The sequence below is a fragment of the Notothenia coriiceps genome, unplaced genomic scaffold, assembly GCF_000735185.1.
Source record: "Notothenia coriiceps isolate Sejong01 unplaced genomic scaffold, NC01 NC01_scaffold00037250, whole genome shotgun sequence".
NCBI classification, from domain to species: domain Eukaryota; kingdom Metazoa; phylum Chordata; class Actinopteri; order Perciformes; family Nototheniidae; genus Notothenia; species Notothenia coriiceps.
The window spans coordinates 3,105,914-3,126,250 of record NW_011369951.1 but is presented as its reverse complement, the minus strand read 5'-3'; the positions used below and the strand labels follow the sequence as shown (position 1 = coordinate 3,126,250).

The 20,337-nt window shown below is 41.5% G+C and overlaps 4 protein-coding genes across 4 annotated transcripts in view; all 4 read right to left on the bottom strand.

The window, feature by feature from the left end:
- Positions 1 to 20,337, bottom strand: part of hexa (hexosaminidase A (alpha polypeptide)) — a 189,123-nt gene that overhangs the window by 36,530 nt on the left and 132,256 nt on the right. The window lies entirely within an intron of this gene.
- LOC104966695 (putative 2-hydroxyacid dehydrogenase UNK4.10) overlaps positions 1 to 20,337 on the bottom strand; it is a 60,429-nt gene that overhangs the window by 30,542 nt on the left and 9,550 nt on the right. The window lies entirely within an intron of this gene.
- Positions 77 to 2,996, bottom strand: cyp11a1.2 (cytochrome P450 family 11 subfamily A member 1, tandem duplicate 2). The gene is made up of 9 exons (XM_010795923.1): positions 2,518 to 2,996; positions 2,116 to 2,271; positions 1,776 to 1,975; positions 1,461 to 1,664; positions 1,176 to 1,336; positions 924 to 1,090; positions 659 to 737; positions 365 to 556; positions 77 to 273 (listed from the first exon to the last, which is right to left on the bottom strand). Exons 1-9 carry the CDS (start codon positions 2,766 to 2,768, stop codon positions 151 to 153), a joined length of 1,533 nt encoding a protein of 510 aa, XP_010794225.1. The 5' UTR covers positions 2,769 to 2,996; the 3' UTR covers positions 77 to 150.
- On the bottom strand, positions 3,090 to 6,905 carry stoml1 (stomatin (EPB72)-like 1). Its single transcript, XM_010795924.1, has 7 exons — positions 6,585 to 6,905; positions 5,790 to 5,896; positions 5,560 to 5,709; positions 4,480 to 4,683; positions 4,194 to 4,398; positions 3,906 to 4,106; positions 3,090 to 3,393 (listed from the first exon to the last, which is right to left on the bottom strand). The coding sequence occupies exons 1-7, from the start codon at positions 6,733 to 6,735 to the stop codon at positions 3,197 to 3,199; spliced, it is 1,215 nt and encodes a 404-aa protein (XP_010794226.1). The 5' UTR covers positions 6,736 to 6,905; the 3' UTR covers positions 3,090 to 3,196.

Genomic DNA, 20,337 nt, shown 5'->3' with positions numbered 1-20,337 from the left:
AGATTTTTCTTTCCTAATGTTTCCTTGCTTTCCATCAACATGTTAGGTTATCAGTAGTTATTTAGTATGTAAATGATTTGGGAAGCCTTTTACAATTGTGTGATAAAGGTCTGGCTTATCATGCACAAAACATTTCTCTCTAAGTTGTTGTTACCGACTAATATGTAAGGGCTTCAAAGTCAAGATTATCGGTTTCTCTGGTAAGAGGATGAGCTCAAAGGTACTCTGCACTTCCACATGGCGCTCTTTCTCCACTCTGAAGTTCTCAAGCATCTGCAAAGACAGGAGATAATACACACAGTTACAGTGCTGTGTAAATGAGACACAAAATATAGAAATACATCATCTTCTCTGTTTATCTCACATGGATGAGGAAGATTTGCATCTCTGTCTCAGCTATTCTGCGTCCTAAACACTGACGGGGGCCAAAGCCGAAGCCCAGGCTCCTGAAGTAGTGCGTCTCTGTCCTCAGCCAGCGGGAGGGCTGATACTGCTCCGGACGGGGAAACACTTTGGGGTCTCTTCCCATTGCATACAGTCCTAGCTGGACCAAAGTCTAAACACAACCAAAAGAAAACACAGAAAGATGAGCAGTTGCCATAACGTAAGCAAACACAAAAACATAATTAGATCATATATAATTGTAACAGCCTCTTACCCCAGCTGGGATGTGGTAGTTTTGAATGATGATATCTTCTGTTATATATCTTTGCAAGCTCACTGCAACCGGGTGTAACCTAAGGGATCAAGGTAAAAAGTCTATATTAGGAACTTTGTGGACGACACAATTGCCATCTAGTTAGTAAGGAAAGTATTACTATATAAATTAAAGAGGCAAACTTTGCCCCTAAACAATTGACATCCACCATCCCTAGCCTATCATTAACAATGGTGTATGAGTGGCAATGCAATCTTTGTTTCACCTCAGTGTTTCCTTCAAAGCTCCTTTGACCAATGGAATGTGCTTCAGCATCTCCAGCATGTCTCCCTGGCTTTCAGCCCGCGCTGCAGCCACCTCCGCCCTCAGCTCCTCCTGGAGGTTGGGGTGCCTCGCTAGTTCATACAACGTCCACAGCAGTGTTATAGAAGTCTGAAACACACAAACAGAATCAAGCAGTAAGCAAAAAATAAGTCACATTCTGAGAAGTAAAGGATTATTCAAATGTTTTACTTACCGTATCTACTCCTCCAGCCATTAGCTCAGTGATGCTGGCCTTGATGTCTTCAATGGAGAGCTTGTCCAGCATGAGCAGGCTGGCCAGGACTCCTGGGTATTTCTTCGGAGTGCCAGCTTCCAGACGTAACTGCCTGTAGATGTTGTGGATGCAGCGGTCCGCTGATATTTGAAAAATAATACAAATTCAATTATAAACTGCAATCAAAAACTAGAAGAAGTTACTTTGAAAAAACAGAACTTAGAGTCTATTTGTGACAGTCAAACAATATTTGAAATGTCTTACCTTGGTTGAAGATCCCATCCCATGCCTCCACATGGTCCCGCCATACCTTCGCTCCAACCTTCCTCAGCAGAGCAGGAGGTATGTACAGCATGGGTGAGGTAGTCTTGAACATGACGGTGATGCAGTTGATGAAATGTTGAGCTTCAGGGTCGATGTAGTCCAGCATCAAACCCAGACGCTCCCCATACAGCACTGAACTCACAGCTGTGTAAAACAGAGAAATCAAAGAATATGTGAAAATAAAATGGGACTGGCCAACACGGAGAGTAAAATACATTATAGTTTTATAGAAAAAGAAAGAAAAAGTAGTCTTACACTCCAGTGCGTATTTAAAGAGCTCTTGAGAGAGGTCAGTGGTCCATTTGTTTTGGCCGGTTCGCGTTATCTTTTTGTGAACTCTGGCCACAAAATCCTGGCCCACTTCCTCCAGTAAAGGAACAAAGTTTCCCAGCACCTTTGGGGAAATCACCTCCTTGTTCAGAATCACACGGTTTGATCTCCAGTCTTCTCCATTCCTGTGGACAGATTGGATGCTAACTTAGACAAGAAACTCATAGGCGCAATGTTATGGCGATTGGTTAAACCCTTGGTTCCATGAAAGTGTCAATATATTGGTGAAACAGAATTCATTCAGGTGGGTATAGGGAGCACCTACTTTAGTAAAACCCCATATTTGCGATTCCTGTAGTCTCTGTATGATGTCCAGGCTTCAACTTTCAGTCTTTTAGGGTAATTGCCCTCCGCTTTGAACAGGATAGCAGCATCTTCAGGATTGATGATATTAACGCTTTCGTAATAACCTACTTTTTCCCTGACATACAGAAAGGAAAAGGAAAAGAGGCACAAACATGACATGTCAGCCTCGTTTTCAGAAAACATGGACTTGTAGATTTACGGTCACAGCTGTTTTTCAAGAACATAAATGTTTATATTTCAGAAAATGCATTTAAAACGTGTCATTATTATTTGTGCCTGCTTATGTTGTTGTTTTTCTAATTATTTGATACCGTAGTGTCATGTAATAGCTATGATCTACTATTTTTGCAGTCTTCCATACCTGTAAATGGGTCCAAAAGTGTTGAAGTTCTGCAACATGATACGGTGAAGGTTTTTAAAGCCATCCAGTTTCCAGAAGTTGTACAAGTTGGCCGCTCCATTCTTCCACAGTCCAGGAATCTCACTGAAAGGCCTGACCATGTTGCTGTCTGAGTACGCCTGTCTGACTGCCGGCACACTGCTGCTGCTGCAGCGCACACCGGCTGTCAGCACCATTACCGGACTGCGCCACACACTCCACCCAACCATCATGTCAACATCAATTCTCACTCTGCTTTACCTTCAACAGTTACTCTGGATCTCCCAGGGACATCTGTTGCAAAACAAGGAGGCTGGTCTAAATAGTTGGCCCTCCTTGCTGGGCTGATCAGGGCTCCCCAGTTAATCTCTACAGTAGATAGGTACAGTAACAGAATACCCCACAATGCAGCATGTGTGGGTATGTTGAGCTGTACTACTTACTGAATATTTTACCTTGTATCATTGCCCATGCAATCTTCTGTGTACAAACTAAAACTTACACTAGACCTTAACACCTTCAGAGTTTTTGTTTTGTGAAGAAAGACAAGTCCATAAAAGTAAATCAGTTTATTACGTAATCAATGTATACATAAAAAGCAGGCACTGTACAGGTTAAATTAAAGACTTAATAAATATGTTTACAAATGCCAATCTCATCCCTATTTCTTAAGTAACTTTATGAGTTCTTCCAGCTTCATGGCAGTATCAATATCTCCTTGGATTTTCAGTCTGCCACTGGTGTAAGCAGAAAACGGTCGCAGCACTCCCTGGAACATGGCCAGAAGGTCGCTGTCACTCATGCTCATTGTCACATCTGGCTCTCTGCACAGAGACCCTGCTCCAGCTGCACCGCTGCCTACAGAACACACACAGAGCGAGGGAGATATTTAATATTAATGTAACAGTATTTTTTTTTGCTTCTCACATCAGCATTATTACACAAATGGATCTCAACTAAACTAATCTCAATGAGATTTCTCTATTAAAGGTGGGGTAGGTAATTTTGGAGAAACCAGCTCGAGTCCGCTAGAATTTGAAAATACACAGCCGGAAAAAATCTGCCACTTCCTTACAGAGCCCCTCCTCCAACACACATGACCAATGAGGGCACGAGATAAGTTTGTGCACAGATGGAAGGCTGACAGGCAGGTAGGCCATCCAGTTATTTTAGCCGGGCCGGCTCAGATGATTGGTCGTGCTTTTAACAGTACTACGGCTTCCACAGATGACATTTTTTGTATTTATTGTCAAAGCATTTAATATATTCAATGCTATCGGGATGTTAAGAGCATTCCATGGAATATAACAAAAAGCGTTTCTGAAATAAATTACATACCCCACCATTAAGTGTAATATACAAACCACTACCTTGGCTCAAATCCACAAAGTAATTGTGATGTTGTCCATCCTCCGAGCTCACGTCAAACTGGAAGCAGGCCCCAACCTGGTGGACCAAAGCCTCAGAGAGCAGGAGCTTGACGGCGTCCAGCAGCTCTTCAACAGAACGTGGTGTGGCCATGACAGTCTGAGCTGCACTGCTGAGCTCATCTGTAAAAGTTATGCAGTCCTCTGAAGAGGAAAAGCAACAGATGTATTACTCAACATCAGATTAAGTATATGTCATACAAAAGCGGTTATTTACATGTAGATCCATACCTTGTTGAGGCTTTTGAATGCCACCCAAAAAGTGCATGGCCAACTGCTGAATAGGGTCAGTGAGACCTTCCAGTCCAGGCACAGCAGGGGGCATGGTGAGGGGTGCAGAGGGGCTTTGCTCTGGTGCTTTGAGTACAGAGCCCAAAGCAAGCTCAACCCTGTCCACCTCCAGCCCCCAGGGTCGAGTCATCTCATTTATGTCCGCCTGTACAGAACATTTAAGAATGTTAGTTTGTCCTGATACAGTGAAGAGTCAGCAGATAGAGTAGGTCCAGTGTATTCTCACCACAAGATATTCTCCCAGTTTAACTCTCTGAGTTTGGATCTCCCTGACAGTCCTCTTGGCCAGGAGGTAGGTCATAGCCTTCTGTGCCGTCATCCTGGTTGAGGCGTTCAGGTCCTGGACTGAAAGTACGGACATGACGGGGTTCCAGATCCTGAACTGGATGTCTGCTCCCACTAACAACTCACCGCCATCCAGAGTGATCACCTACAGTAGCAGAATTCCATTTAAGATGAATGCTGCGGTCATTTAACATTAGTTAAAGAATTTGGAGTCTTAATTCTTAAAGCTGATGCAGACTAAGACATATTTAAAGTGTAATGCTGAATAAACTGTATGTTGACAAATGCTGCCTGCTCACAAGGAGAGTCTTGGCACTGATGAGAAACGTGTGACATGAGCTTGACACTTTAGCTTTATTGAAATGTAAAAGCTTTAGTAAAATGCAGTGAAGATTAAAAAATGTACACACATAAATGATAAAAACTACTTGTAAAGTAATTGTGTTAATTGATTGAACTTTAAAAAACTAAATGTTAGCATAAGACATCTATTTGCATTTAATTCTTACGTTTAAGCTGGAAAATAACAAACAAAACATTTGGAATAATCATTTTGAAATGAATTGCAGGCAGCATGAGGTTACATCGTTAAGTGTCAGCTGATGTGCTGTCGCAAACTAATCATTTATAGATCTCTGAGTATCCATTTACATTCTCCAGTTCCAAACGGATCAACAGTGCACCAAGAGTGCCACCTGCAGGGCAAACTAAATCAAGAGACATCTTGCTTCCTGTAATCATTACGGCTGTTTCAACTGACGATTAACAGATTAACTGTTAATGCACTCTAAACAGAGTGATTGGGCACAAACTCCACACTCTTACTACGGTTCAAAAATATATTCAATGGGTAATGGGAAGCTTTTATGACTGATTTCTGTTTTAAGGCAATGCTGATAAATGTTACTTATACTTTAATTTGTAATAGTTTAGCGAGTAAAGACTTGATGTAGTTGTCTGTATTTCTTTCAGTGCTACAGCATGTAAATGTACTAGTTATGAACTCAGTATAGTGGTTTACCTGGCTGGGAGGGATGTTGAAAGCACGGGTGCGCAGGTCTACTCTCTGCCACTGGTCAATGAGAGGCAGCACGAGGACAATACCAGGACCCTTTGGAGGACCAACTCGACCCAGACGAAATGCTACTATCCTCTGGTAGTTAGGCACCGTCTACAGACAAAAAAAGAGTTGGTTGTTTATTAAGAGTGGACATTATAGGAAGTACCTGATGAGAGATCATTTCGCCTTACCTTTAGTACAAACCACCCTGTTATAGGAAATGTTATGAAGGTGAAGAAGTAGACAAAGAAGATGACAATCAGGTTGCAGATCCAGGACAGCCATCCTTGGGAGGTATCTTAAAGAAAGAAAAGGTACTTTTTAGTACACCAGTCAGCATGTGAAACATTTTTGTAATATGTATCTTAAAGGGTACATTTCTGAAACTAAATTACTTAAATTAGGAATGTAGACTACACCATTTGAACAGAAAACCTGTATTACAAACTGACTGAGTGTGAGGTTTGGAAGATGGTGTCTCATTGGGCAGGAAGGGCCTTGTTAATAATGGTTTTGAATTGCATTATGGGAAGGGATCCTATCCCAGTGTCCTTGGAGATTCACTCATCATAGAGACTATATTTCAGGATGTTATGTTTTCTATGTAACCAAGCTGTTTCCTGCAAGCTATCCAACCTTAGCTTAATGCATATTTAATTTATTTTTGTTGCGTTTTGGCATTGTTTTTTTGTATTGTATTTTATGTTAAGTGCGTATGGATTGTGATCACCTCGGTGCAAGGCACATTTCCCTTGGGGACAACACAGTTACAAGTACAGGGAGACAATGGAATACGCAGTAATAACACTTTAACAACATATTGTTGATCATTAAGAGTACATCGCTCTTATTCAAACAAGGAAATATATCAAAGAAAATGCTGTTATTATTGCACTATAATAGTTGGGGTTGGTTTGTTGGACTTTAACCCACTGTCAACCCTTATGGTCACTAATTATTTTCTATAGTTAATGTAAGCTGCCTACCAGTGAAGTCGTTTTCAGAGACATTGGGGATGTTGTCGAAGGAAAAGCCTTTGTGGGGTCCTCGCTGTGTGAAGCTGACAGGGTCCACGAACAGGCCCGGAGTCTTGGGACAGTCCCCCTGAGGGAGCAGCGTGTAAGACTTGCTGAACATTATGAGGTAAAACAATGGTATTTCCTATTTAAATCAACTTCATATGAATGATCAAACTCCGCTTCAACTGTCAACCAAACCTCCTGGTTGGTTATTTAAATGGACGCTTTACATTTCTTTCTAACGGAAAGGTCTTCCGTGTTTTGGTAGGGCTCTTCTTCTCGGTGTTTACTGACGGCTCCTGTTCATCAGTGCATCTGCTCATTAGCGCCCCCTAACGTAATTGACTGTAGCCCAGATGGTGCTTAAAACTAGAACATAGCACAAGGTTATACATCTTTATCTTTCAAGATCACACATTAAACATATAGTTGATACTATATAGTTATAGTATATATATATATAGTATATATAGTTGATATAGTTAGATACTGGACTACTTTAACAGTCAAATGTAGGTTATTGTATTTTCGGTCCAAAGGGTGCTCTCTCCAGATTCTCTTTATTGTACAGTCCAGTTCAGTATTTGATTTTTGTGGCCAATATGGATGGTAACCTTTTTTTTATAAATTATGACCAAAGATATATAGTGAGTGAAATATATGAAACAGAAAAAAACCTTGTGAGGGCTTTCTTTTAAATAACCTCAGACAAATCGTTGCTATTTATGCACTGCAATGTCTTGTTACATATAAGCAGAACATTTCCAATGTGTCTGTAATAAGCTAAAGCTAGACATGGTCAGACTTGAATATCATAATTTGTTTTTATACAAACCAGACATTTATGTATAGTTATTTTCTTTTATGGCATATTTTTGGAATATAGGTCTTTTGTAAAACTTGTTCATAAATAAACAAACACATACACAATTTAGATTCATTTAGGACAACTATTCAAAATACATATTATGTTCATTTTCATTTACTTTAATAAAAAACGTGCTTCCTTTCAACTCGGTTCCACAATGTGATGTTTTGCATACACATTATTTACAATATTTACAAAGAAAATCATGTAATAACCCCTGAATTTAACCTGGTATACTTATTTAGATTACAATACACTTTGATGGGTACATACTTGTTGACTTATAGTGGGGGAAAAGTTTCCTTCTGTGGTATTTTTAACATTTATTTGGTAAAAAGGAATGTGTTGTTGAATTTGAAAGTCATAACCAGAATATAAAAAACAATCGGTACCACTTTACAATAAGACTACCCTTATAAAGGATTAAGGGTTTATAATTAGGTTATGAATTAGGTTGTAAACACTTTATTAATCATTAAGAACCATTTATAAACCAGTTCTAACATAGTTGTCANCAACGAAACTCTTTTGACCTGTCCATATAGGTGCGTAAAGCACGGACTGGACATAGCAAATTCGGCCGCTGTTCCCCGGAGGAACACAGCGGCGGAGGAAATGCCTCAATGTCAATTGGGGTACATGAACCAACCACCTTAGGTATAAAGGCAGGGTTGGGCTTCAGCAACACTCTCGTTTGCCCCGGGGCAAACTGAGTGCACGAAGGATGTACAGAGAGCGCATGAATATCACCGACTCGCTTGGCGGATGCCAGGGCCAGTAACAGCACTGTCTTCAGCGCCAGGNCAGGGTTCTACCTGTTTGGTTTGGTGATTTTCGAGATAAGCATGTCTAGCAATACGGGAGCATAACACTCCGTTCGATGTCTCACTATGGGATATTGTAGCTCCCGTATTGCTAGACATGCTTATCTCGAAAATCACCAAACCAAACAGGTAGAACCCTGTCTCAACACGGGGCCCAGCACTGCGCGGGCCACACTTGGAGCAGAGACGTCTAGCCTGTAAAAGCGGACAAAAGTGAGCGGTGAGGACCAGCTGCACAAATGTCCTGGATGGAAACACCCTTGAACAAAGCCCAGGATGTAGCCAGTCCACGAGTAGAATGAGCNAGACATCTAGCCTGTAAAAGCAGACAAAAGTGAGCGGCGAGGACCAGCTCGCTGCTGCACAAATGTCTTGGATGGAAACACTCTTGAACAAAGCCCAGGATGTAGCCAGACCACGAGTCGAATGAGTCCTGGGCTTTGTTCAAGAGTGTTTCCATCCAAGACATTTGTGCAGCAGCGAGCTGGTCCTCGCCGCTCACTTTTGTCTGCTTTTACAGGCTAGATGTCTCTGCTCCAAGTGTGGCCCGAGCAGTGCTGGGCACCTTGTTGAGCCAGAGTTCTACCTGTTAAGTTCTGGTTGGTTTGGTGATTTTCGAGATAAGCTTGTCTGGCAATACGGGAGCTTCAATATCCCATAGTGAGACATCGAACGGAGTGTTATGAATGAGAACTATAGGTTACTTACGTAACCCCAGTTCTCAGAGTAACATGTAGTGAGATGTCTCACCAGACGGCCCTCCTTGCTAAGGTGAAGCGAGAAGAGGTGCTTATTTTGAATGACGATGGGTGGATTCCCTGACGCTGACGTGAAGATCACCACCCAATCAGGATTGGCGTAATGAGATTGATGCTTCTGTTTGCTCCGCGATGAGGCGCATCCCATAGTGAGACATCTCACGACATGTTACTCTGAGAACTGGGGTTACGTAAGTAACCTATAGTTATGAGTTATCCTCAATACATGATGTGGCTTGTAGGGACTCTTTTAGGTCAAAATAGTTTCTTAGTTGAGTCTTACTTGGCTACAGTCAATAAGGTTTATTTTAGGTTGATTACCTGCAGACTTCATTGAAAAAAATGTATTTGCTAGTATTATCTACACTGTGACCTTTAGTGTAGGTTTGTGTCATCAACTAATAAGTAGAAATGTAAAAAAAAAGAAGCCTTGTAGCCTGGTAGTAATGTGAAAGCAATTAGCTAGAAATTCAATGAAGCACTCATTTGAATACCTTGCTTCTGGTCAAGTGTCTGCATGGCCATACAATAATGTTTCCCCTGCAGAAAACATGATGTAACATACTGTGGCAGTAAAACTGAGTCACATTGAATTGATTTGACCTTCAAACCTACCTTTATTTCAAACAAGGTTCCTCGTTAACAAGATATTTACAAAGGTTACAGCAGAAATACAACTGGGTTACTTCAGTGCATGCAAACAAACCTAATGAGTTGCTTTTGGGTGGTTAATAGAGGTTGTTCCCCCATCTGTTTCCAACTAATGATGAGTGAGTTTGCTTTAAGCATAGCCTGGTAGAATAGAAGCATATTCAGCTCAGAGAGGCCAGCCTCAGCCTTCCCCCTTTCACAGACCCCCTTCAAATCCTCTTTTGTTGGGAGTGAATGATGTGGCTGTCCACAATATCTCTGAGGCTCCAACCAACAGTGATTCACACTAACTGAGTCACACAGAGTCTCTCTTTAAATCATCTTACAGTGTGCATTCACCGTCTCTGTCAGCAAAACAGTTCCCTGATGCCGAAAGCTTATCAGTGAGAAGATTTTAAAGGTCCCCTGTTATAGTGTTTTTCATCAATATATTATAGGTCTCAGATATATACAAAACATGTCTCTGAAGTGTTTGGCTCCAAACACCAAACAGATCATGGCAGCATTACCCATAATCCCCTCTGTTTCAGCCCTGTTTCCAAAGTGCTGATTCTNCGTCCAGATTGTGTTTCGGAGGCGTGGCCACCAGCGGTGCCACCAGGGCCCCCCATCTTCCGGGCCGCCTCGTCTCCTCTCTCTGAGAGCGACGCACGTACAGAGCTTATGACGCTGCGCGGGCAGCACCTGCTGTCCAGAAGCTGTACCCAGTCTGTATGCAGACTGGTGACTCTTAGCATCCAATGGTTGCTGAGTCAGCTGGTGCGGCTGCGTTACGGCCGGGAGCCGCCGGGCTGGATCTGTTGCATCAAAAGAAAACCGCTAATGTCAGCTTGTTCTTTTCACAATTGCCGCCCGATCTAAACGCACCCGTTAAGGGGTGGCACGCGGGGCTCGCCACGTTTTTGGCCTCCTGGTCGCTTCTGGTACGCGTTGGCCACGCGCGCGGCGCGCGCGGCGCCCGCGCGCGGCCCTGGCTCTGATACCCCCAACCCCCTGGCCAGAGTGGAGAGAACAGCGGCCCACACACTGATTGATAGCCCGCACTGGCCTGCAATGTTTAACTTGGGCTCGGCGGACGATTCATCAGCTGCCTGTGCGGGACAGCCGTGGCAGGCTCCCCCCTACGCAGGCGACATACTGCTCTCTCGGCGGGGGGGTACGATAGTTTCACCCGACACCCGCGAGCGCCTGTTGCCCTATGCGGCGTGGCGCCGCGGCTGAGCTGGCTACAATCTGGCAATACAGTGGGTCTCGCCGCCAGAAGGTGATAACACATATTCAGAGGGTGGCAAGAGCTTTCCTCACCAGGTCTCTCTATGAGGTAAGTGCGAGAGGTGGTTTGCCGAGGGAGTCGGTGCCTTCAAAAAGGGCACATTCTCTTTTCAAGTGTCCTGGCTTGGTTTTGGGCTGATTTTATCATTTCTTACAGGACGCTAATGGATAAAGCACAGAGCTTTTTTCTACGATCAAAGCTGATACCTGGCTGCTACTTGGCTGGCATGCCATGTGGGCCTTGAGGAAAAGACGGCTTAGCCAACATCCTTTGCGGTCTGCCCGTCTTTATGCACAGGGAACGCGGTGCCTTCCCTCCGGGGGAGAACCAGCGGGCGGAATTTGCTGTGTCCAAGCTTCGGTGCTTTTACGCACTTATGAGTGGACAGGGTCAAAAGAGTTTCGTGTTTAGCTGGGGCCAACTGTGCGTTGCAATATCCTGCGGCGTTAACCCTCAGAAAGGCCAAGGCCCGGTTACCAAGGCAACGGCTCTTTCGTCTGTTTGCTCCCACACTAGATTTGGTGGAACAGCCGATTGGCTTTGGCCTATTGCGAGTCAGGGGTTTGCAGGCACCTACGGGCCTTCGTGCTCATGTCACCGGTGGGGACTGGCTACATCCTGGGCTTTGTGTTCAAGGGGTGGTTATCCATCCAAGACATTTGTGCAGCCGGCGAGCTGCGTCCCTCGCGCCGCATCACTTTTGGTCCGCTCTCGTTACAGGCTAGACGTCTGCTGCGCTCCAAGCTGGTTTGTGGCCCGCGCCAGTGGCTTGCCCGTGTTGAGACAGGGTCTACCTGTTTGGTTTGTGATTTTTCGAGATAAGGCTAATGTCTTAGGCATACGCGGAGCCTTCACAATATGCCATAGCTGAGACAGTCGAACTGGGAGTGTTTCAATGAATGGAGGAACTATAGCGTTACTTACGTACCAGTTCCAGAGTAACATGAAGGAGACTGTCTCACCAGGGACGGCCCTTCTTGCTAAGGTGAAGGGCAGGAAGAGTGCTTATTGGTTGGAATGGACGGCCCTGACGCTGCGAAGTGGCGCAAGCTACTTATAGGGTGGGTGGATTCCCTGACGCTGACGTCAAGATCACCAGCCAATCAGGATTGGCGTAATGAGATTGATGCTTCTGTTTGCTCCGCGATGAGGCGCATCCCATAGTGAGACATCTCACTACATGTTACTCTGAGAACTGGGGTTACGTAAGTAACCTATAGTTTGCTTCTCCAATAATCGGGTGTCGACCACCATCCACTGTCTGTAGTTCACTGGCAATAGATACTCAAAAACCCCCACTTCAAAACATCAACACTTTAACATAAGGCTCCAGATTGGCCCAAAATTAGAATCTGTTTCCTCACTCACCCTTTTTTACTTTTCTTGTACACTTTGGCTATCCTCTCTGTGGCCAAGCCGTACTTCTCTGATATCTACAAAAGAAAGATAGAAGCAGTTTTTATTCTGATGTATTTCTTTTGAGATCAATCTCAGATGTAATTAGAGCGCCTGCGTCACTCACTGCATCCATCAGGCCTCTGAGCGTGGGGGACTTCAGCATCAGTGCGTCGAACACCTCGTCCGTCTCCTTTCGTACGTACAACAACACTGCAGAGAGAAGAGGAAGAATAAGTCTTAGCTGTTAGCTTCAGTATAAGTTTGTTATTTATTTATTACCAGACACATTTAGAGTGTATAAACTACAACAGATAAAGATAAATGGGGATTTTAGACACAGACTAAGTTGACTAAGTTGTCTTTCTATTTTCTAATTTCCCAGTCTAATTGGTCTTGTATAAATAAGTTGCATTTCAATTTTCTGTTTATATCAAGCTATTATCTTTGGAAGGAAAGTGCCCGATAAAAAAGTGTATTCATATTAGTGTTATCATTATTACAATCACCAATTACAAGACTACAAAGTGATGCAGAAATGCCAACAGTCCAGCATCTCTTTTCCATGGTTTGCTGATAAACTCAGTTTTACATAATTGTATATTTAATATCTTTATATTTGATTCCTGTTAAAGAAAAGTTATTTAAAGATATTACATTGCGTTGTTTTTTGACATTATATATAGACTTATTTTCTATCCATAAATCATTGAAATAGTCTAAGCTATACTAAGTTAAATATCATTTTGAAAAGGAGATAAAAGAGGGACATGCAGAGGAAGCGGCCGCGCTGTACCTCTCTTGTGTGTCTCCTCTTTGATCTGCTTGTGAGGTGACGGACACCGATCTTCATCTGACGGCCTGAACATCCTCTTCACCAGCACACTCCTGAGGAAAACACCCCAAAAGAAACAAAGAAACATGTGTCAGGTGCCATAAACGTGTGTGTTGTTTGTGTACTTGTGGTGATGTGCACTTCCTCTCTATGTGTTTGGTTAGTATCTGTGCCTGCTCTCATTTGCATACTTTATATTTGTATGACTGATGTAAATATAAATGCTCCTGTTGATACACACTCACCCTTCTCTCTCGATCTCCTCCGTGTTGAAGGTAAACACCTGCAAATTAAGTATTACAGTAAGCATTAATGTACGTTTTATTATTATTATTATTATTATTATTATTATTAAGCTGCACAAATATAGACATCAGAGTAACATGTTTTATACTGAGTCATTCTGCTAAGACATGCAGTAGTTAGAGAAATACTTAAAAGTGAATACTAATTACCGTAATTTTTGGACTATAAGCCGCGCCTTTTTTCCCATTTTTCGACGCTGCGGCTTATATAACGGTGCGGCTAATCTATGGATTTTTTCAGCTAACGGCCATTAGGGGACCTCCTAAATCTATGGATTTGACAGGTTACAGTCCACCACCTTTAACTCTATGGGCTCTATGGCCAGTCCGCGCCCCCCACCTTTAAGCGGCGGGCTCCAGCAGGAAAAGCTGGAGGCCGGAAAAGAGTGAGACAGGTAGCGCGCAAAAGTAAAAGTGGAACCGAGAGTGGTACGAGAGACAGAACGAGAGCAAGACAGACAGACATTACGAGAGCGAGACAGTTTGTCCCGTAACACTGGTTGAAACCCACTGCTGTAGATCACTGCCGGTACGTGCGCGGGGAGCGCACCGTTTAAGTTTGAAAGTTGAAAAGTTTGTGTGTCTGAAACGCTATGTGATACAGTACAGTTTACACAGCACAGCACATGTTCTGTAGCTACTATTGCACTAAATGGTAACACTTGAATACGTTATGCAAATATGCAACTTGTTTGTTGAAATGTTAATAAATGGGAGCTTCCTCAAACAGCCATCTCTTTCCCGACAATCCCCTCTGTGCACGAACCCTTACATATGGTAATTAAACATTAAAACACCTGCGGCTTATAGTCCAGTGCGGCTTATATATGTACACATCATTCAATTTAGCTGCTGCGGCTTATATTCAGGTGCGCCTTATAGTCCGAAAATTACGGTAATAGTAATTAACATAAGTAAAAGTACTAATGCAACAATGTCTAAACACTCCATCACAGGTAAAGGTCCTGTGTTCAACTCTAATTTAAATAAAAGTACAGAAGTACTATCAATATATCTCGACAAAAACATACCTCTGGGATAGATTTATATAAATATATTATTAATATCCTGATGGATTAACGTGTAAGCACAATTTTCTTTACTGTTTCTGTGAAATACTGGCAAATTTACCCTCAAACGTAATTACTGCCAATTGATCATTGTTCTGAAAATGTTAGTATTGATGCCTTTACGTAAGTACAGTGTCTGGCTTCTTCAACCATGAGAACATGTCAAATTAATTCCATTCAATCTTTGAATATTAAAACGTCAACCCTTACAGTATTATTTAACGAAGTACTTAAAATAAATTAAAGCTAAATATTACAGAATTGCTAATGTGTGCAAAAAATATTGGAGTACCTACATTTTTACATACAACAAAATAATAACATTTAATATATATAAATAATACTTTTAAAATAAAACTCAATAAACTGCATGATCAGATCAAACTCCCTTTTGTAATATTGCAGACAGTAACCTATTAAATTGTAAATAAAAAATGCCCAAAAGTACATAAGGCAATATTGGATTCACTTTTGTGTTATAAAATGTCATAAATCTAAAATCTATTTGAATGAATTTACACACTGAGGGTTTTTTTTTCTACCATGTGTCTGGGAATGGAAAGCGTCCATTGGGTAATACGGAAACTAAGCGTTGGCTCCAGTTTCCCCTTTAGCAGATGAGCTCAACTGATAGGAAACAAGTTCTTTCACTTCTGCTCACAGAGAAGAATAATGTGTCTACCTGTCCGGCTCTCTGCAGGTTGCCGAAGTGAACGTCTGGGATGAAGAGAACGGGCTGAGCCTCCAGGTCGCTCATGGTCTTGAAATAAGTCGTGTCGGACTTCTTGGTTGCAGTTATCACACCAACTCCTCCGTCTTTACCTGAACACCAGCAAATCATTTTTAGAAAAGAACAAACAGTATTTTTTCTCAGCAAAAAGAAACCCACACGTTCCCACCAAGTAGTCACAATTATTATTATTGTTATAAAACAAGACAGGAAGATTCATTAGTTGTGATTTCAAAAGGGGGTTCTCTCTCCTTTATACCCCATTTAGAGCAAACTGGATCTATGATTATCTCGAGTTTGGATGCTAAAAGTGCAGAAACAAAATCATTTTTCATGAAACTCTAACCTTTTGACTTCTTGCGGAAGAGTTTCCTCTCCTCGTCCCTTATTTTCCTCTCTGCTCCCTGAAAACAGAACGATACCAGCATTAAAGAAGAGGAATCAGTTTGTGGAAAGGTAGCCCCCTGAAACACTGACAAATAAGTGATCACTATAGTGTTTCAGTTGGACAGAATATATTCTCTGTTCCTATTTTGCATATGTGTGTAAATAAATTGCATTTATATAATCTTTCTTACATATTGTTAACATTTGTATCTTGAATTTTTTTATAACGAGTGCTTTTATTGTCAATGAGTTAACCTGTGTTAGCTTACATAAGACTTGAAAAGGAAAAAAACTGAAAATGAAAAGTCTTAAAGGAAATCAAATGCATGACATGCTGTGTGCATTCCAGGTGTATCTGGAGGCTCACTGTGCAGGTGAGGCCACTAGAGGGAGGGCTGATGTCAGGATTTAACTCCAGGACTCAAACACACCATCTGAGGTCAAATATACTGTATACACCGCAGCAGTCTCACTCTATAGTGAAGATCAACACATCTAGAAGTGAATAAAAGCAAGTGCAGTACATCATCACATTTAAAAAGCTAGAGTCAATACATGTATGTTAATTTAGCATTAAAAAAATACTTAAAGGATTTTCAAAATAGTTGCTTATTCATTTTCTTTCAATTGATGACATGTTTCAGCTCTCCATCATACTGTATATTCTGTTAGGTCATTCCATTTATGACAATCTAAGCTCTTTACAAGGTGTGTATCCACCATTTTTTGAAGAGCCTGTAACCTGCTAAGTTGTCAAAGAAATGCAGTGGAATAAAAAGTATAATTATGTTTGAAATATAGTGAAGTAGAGGTACAAAGTGGCATCACAATTCACTGATTGCTACTTATAAAATCTCTTTAACGGAAATATTTATACCGACAACATCATGAGACTTTTCCAGATAATATCCATATACCAAATGATGAGGAAGTGTTTTCTCACCTTGTCGCAGAACACCTTGATCTGAGAGTAAGCTCTGTGCAGCGGCTTGTTGCTGCGGTTGTTGTAGCTGTACGTGTCGATCTGGATCATCAGAGGAAGACCCTTCACCCCCTTCTGTGAGGAGAAGTCGGTGCTCAGACAGTTCACCGTGATGAAGATCTGGCGGAGGGGGAGAGAGGTGTTACAATAAATAACTTTATTTGTCATGTCAGGTTTTTTTTAATGTTGTCTTTTGTTTGTGCACAATGTAACCCAGCAGAACATCCACAACAGCCATACAAGTTCCGACAGAAGCTGGCCCTTCAACACATTGGGAGGGGTATCTATTTGGATATTTCTCTATTTATGTATTTATGATTATTTTTTTAAAACATTGTTCACCCAGAGACCCTCGTTGCATCCTTTAAAGTTTGGTATTCAGATGCTTGATGAATCCCCTTTTTCTGCTAAAGACATAGTTTACATTTAAAATATGGACAGTAAGATATATTTTTTTAGGTATGCTGTGACGGCTGAGTTTCTAATGTTGTTTCTTGTCATTTTCAAAGAATATCATTTCACCCTGTTGACATGACCTTAAAATCCCCGCAGATAGAAATCAAAACTGCATGAAACTGCATGGTTGCATAGGACAGTGGATTAGTGAGAAGCTGTTACATAACAGTGTTGATTTCCTGTTTTTATTTAGTTTCCTTTGTATTTCAAACGTAAAAGTTACACTTGTGCTGCGGAGATGTGGTGGTTTGTGCCATTATCCACTTTACACGTTCCCTTTTAACTAACATGTTACCTAATGAAGGCCTTCTGACTGAAAGCTTGACTTGTCATTAAAAACTTAAATAGGAGTTCAAGAGACTTCATTCTTCTTTCAAAACTACACACACATAGTAGATAAAAGCAACTGTTAAATGGAAACAAAGAAAGCCAAGTACAGAGGTTCATTAATGACACTTTAAACTGTCTAACTAATACAAACTTTACCATAAGCTTTTAACTTCAAAATAAACATATAACACATAACTTGTTCTTTATATCTTGAGCTTTGGTTTATATTAGTTGTCTAGAGACCATATTATTTGCACCTTACTATAACAAATGTTTACTCTGGCATCCATCGAGGCGTTCCTTCTTTGTTTATTGCCATCCCAGAAACCCGGATACTCCTATTTACTTTACAGGTATTTATAACTTATCAAGTTTCCTGCTTTTCCTGAGACATAAAATAGGCGCTTGTTTTATTGATATAAAACACACTGAACCACACACTTCATTGTAAATTACTGTAAACTGATTACCTGAGTTTCGTATACATTAATAATGAATGTCTTCCTAACTTACAGTAGAAGCATGCACACCAGACTACCTGGGCATTACACCTGTTCCTGTGGTGCGACAGATATATTCGGGCTTGTCCCACAGATTAAGAGAGAGAGAGGGATAGAGTCAATATTGGCCCAGAGCGGTGTGCTTGGATTTCCACCTGCAACGTCTTTGTCCACAGGCTGCCTTTACAATGAACGAGCCACACACACACACACGCACACGCACACACACACGCACACGCACACGCACACGCACACGCACACGCACACACGTACTGGCACACACACTGTCGGTCGCATTCACACAGAAATGAGGGCAAAACAAACAACAGAGGGTGGGGACAGGGATCGGTGTGTGTAGGCCCTTGGGGGCCTCTGGAGTTAAACAGGGATGGAGCTCCATTTAAGGTGTGGCCACAAAGGAGTGGGCTTCACAAAGACAAAGAAGACAAACAGAGCAGAAAGTACACAACACTGCCCGTCAGCTTTATGAGGGACACAGAGAACATGCCGGTCAAAGCAAAGGAGCTGCTTTAGGCTTTTAATTCTTGTATCATAGCAACATGTTGATTCTTAAATAGATAATAAGTGTTTTTGCTGCTTGAATCGCAGGTAATTTGTCGAGCGAGTGCGTTTGTTTGCCAACAACTGAATCCGCACAAAAAACCTGTCCCACTGCTTTTTCTTAACAACACGCCTACGGCATGAATCAAAATAGTAGAACAGTTTGTAGGAAACTTACTGTGAAATGTATGTACCGCAAAAAAAAAGAAAAGAAGGAAAAACGTTATGCTTTGTACCTTGGCCTCTTCATTCACATCCCAGGTGAAGGAGATGGCGTTGTAGGCGATTTCTTCGATGTTGCCAATGGTGTTGAAGCTCTCCTTGTAATCAGCTGCAAACACAAACAGAGGGGTGGTTTATTTCAGATATATGTTCTGCTTTTAAAATACTTCAAGTTTACATTAACTCAAGTTTATCTTTGCCGATATCTGCTGTTTTAAAAACCCTGAGAAATCGGAGAAAACCCTCCACACACAGCACACATTGGTCAATAAATGACACAAGCAGGCAGCTATTGTTTGTTAAGATAAGTAATCAAATGGCACGCTTCGATTTTATAAGATAACATCTTATCTGCTTGACCAAACAAACTCTAAAAGGCTTCAAAGGCAGCGGGAGGGAGCACATGAGGCGATCTGGCTCTGAGACTCATATTAAAAGCCAGTCAAGTGAGTGCATCGCCAGCTATTGTTGACCTGAGCGGCCACACACTTAAGGGGCTTTAAATGGGAGTTGTAGAGTACACTGGAATGCTGTGGGAATGTAAGTGTAAACTGTATAGAAAGATGAGCTTATTGTGGGTCAAGGGGCCTCATTTATAAAGGGATATACGCTCAAAAAATGGCGTACGCCAGTTTCTACACAATGTTTGCGATTTATAAAATACTAACTTGACGGGAAAAAGTGCGGTCCTCCACGCAAACTCTAACCCATGTTTACGCACTAAGCACAAAAACGGGAGAGACGAGAAACTGCGACACCCTTGGCAGAAGGAAGAATGGAGAGAAATATGTGGAAATAATACCATAAATAAAATGTTACCTCTCATTTATCATATATGAAGAATTCATTTTCAAACATTGATCAAAGCCAATCTTAAAATGATTTAACAAACGCCTAGTTTGAGACTCCTCAGTGCACACAAAAACATAACATACATGTTATTTAAAACCACCTCGAATATGTTGTGTTAATGTTATAAAATGTTTTCTCATAAATGATGCGGTAAGCAGGAGGATAGAATTACGTCTAAACTGACGCCGTGTTTCATTTCTATAGTTTGTATACGAGCATGGTTTTATATACTATCACGTTTAATCGTGTTTTATGCCGTTTGCCAAGACTTGATAAGTCGCTCGTAAAACACAGGAGGTATGGAAACTAAGAACACCTTATGTGGTAAATTGTACAGCTAATATAACACAACACATTAGTTGTATTTCCTTTAACTAGTGGATTATGGATATATAGTTGCTGAACGAAAGCTGGAACACAAACCACCAAATACAAACAAATAATTCAGATCCAGTCTTCATGACTCCACTCCGGAGGGTTTCTCCGATCGATTCTTAGTTTCTCATCAAAGGGGTGTCTCCTGTCCCCGGTACAAACACACTGCCTGCTATGTGTATTTTTTTGTCATTAACCTTTTTCAGACCACTTATTTATTTATTTTGGTGACGATCCGACCTCCATGCTGCTACTCTGGTTCAAACTGCATCCACCAAACAATATGATTTATCTCGACCTCCCCAAAATAACCAAAATCTGACACGGTGTGAGATGTCTTTTTTAG

Excerpts from the sequence above, each read along its gene's own strand:
- stoml1 (XM_010795924.1), bottom strand. The coding sequence starts at position 6,735 with ATGTTCAGCAAGTCTTACACGCTGCTCCCTCAGGGGGACTGTCCCAAG. Across the intron at positions 5,710-5,789 it reads CAGGGTGGTTTGTACTAAAG|ACGGTGCCTAACTACCAGAG; the intron begins GTAAGGCGAAAT and ends TTTTGTCTGTAG. Across the intron at positions 3,394-3,905 it reads CTTTGTGGATTTGAGCCAAG|GCAGCGGTGCAGCTGGAGCA; the intron begins GTAGTGGTTTGT and ends TGTGTTCTGTAG.
- cyp11a1.2 (XM_010795923.1), bottom strand. The coding sequence starts at position 2,768 with ATGATGGTTGGGTGGAGTGTGTGGCGCAGTCCGGTAATGGTGCTGACA. Across the intron at positions 2,272-2,517 it reads ACTTTTGGACCCATTTACAG|GGAAAAAGTAGGTTATTACG; the intron begins GTATGGAAGACT and ends TCTGTATGTCAG. Across the intron at positions 557-658 it reads ACTACCACATCCCAGCTGGG|ACTTTGGTCCAGCTAGGACT; the intron begins GTAAGAGGCTGT and ends GGTTGTGTTTAG.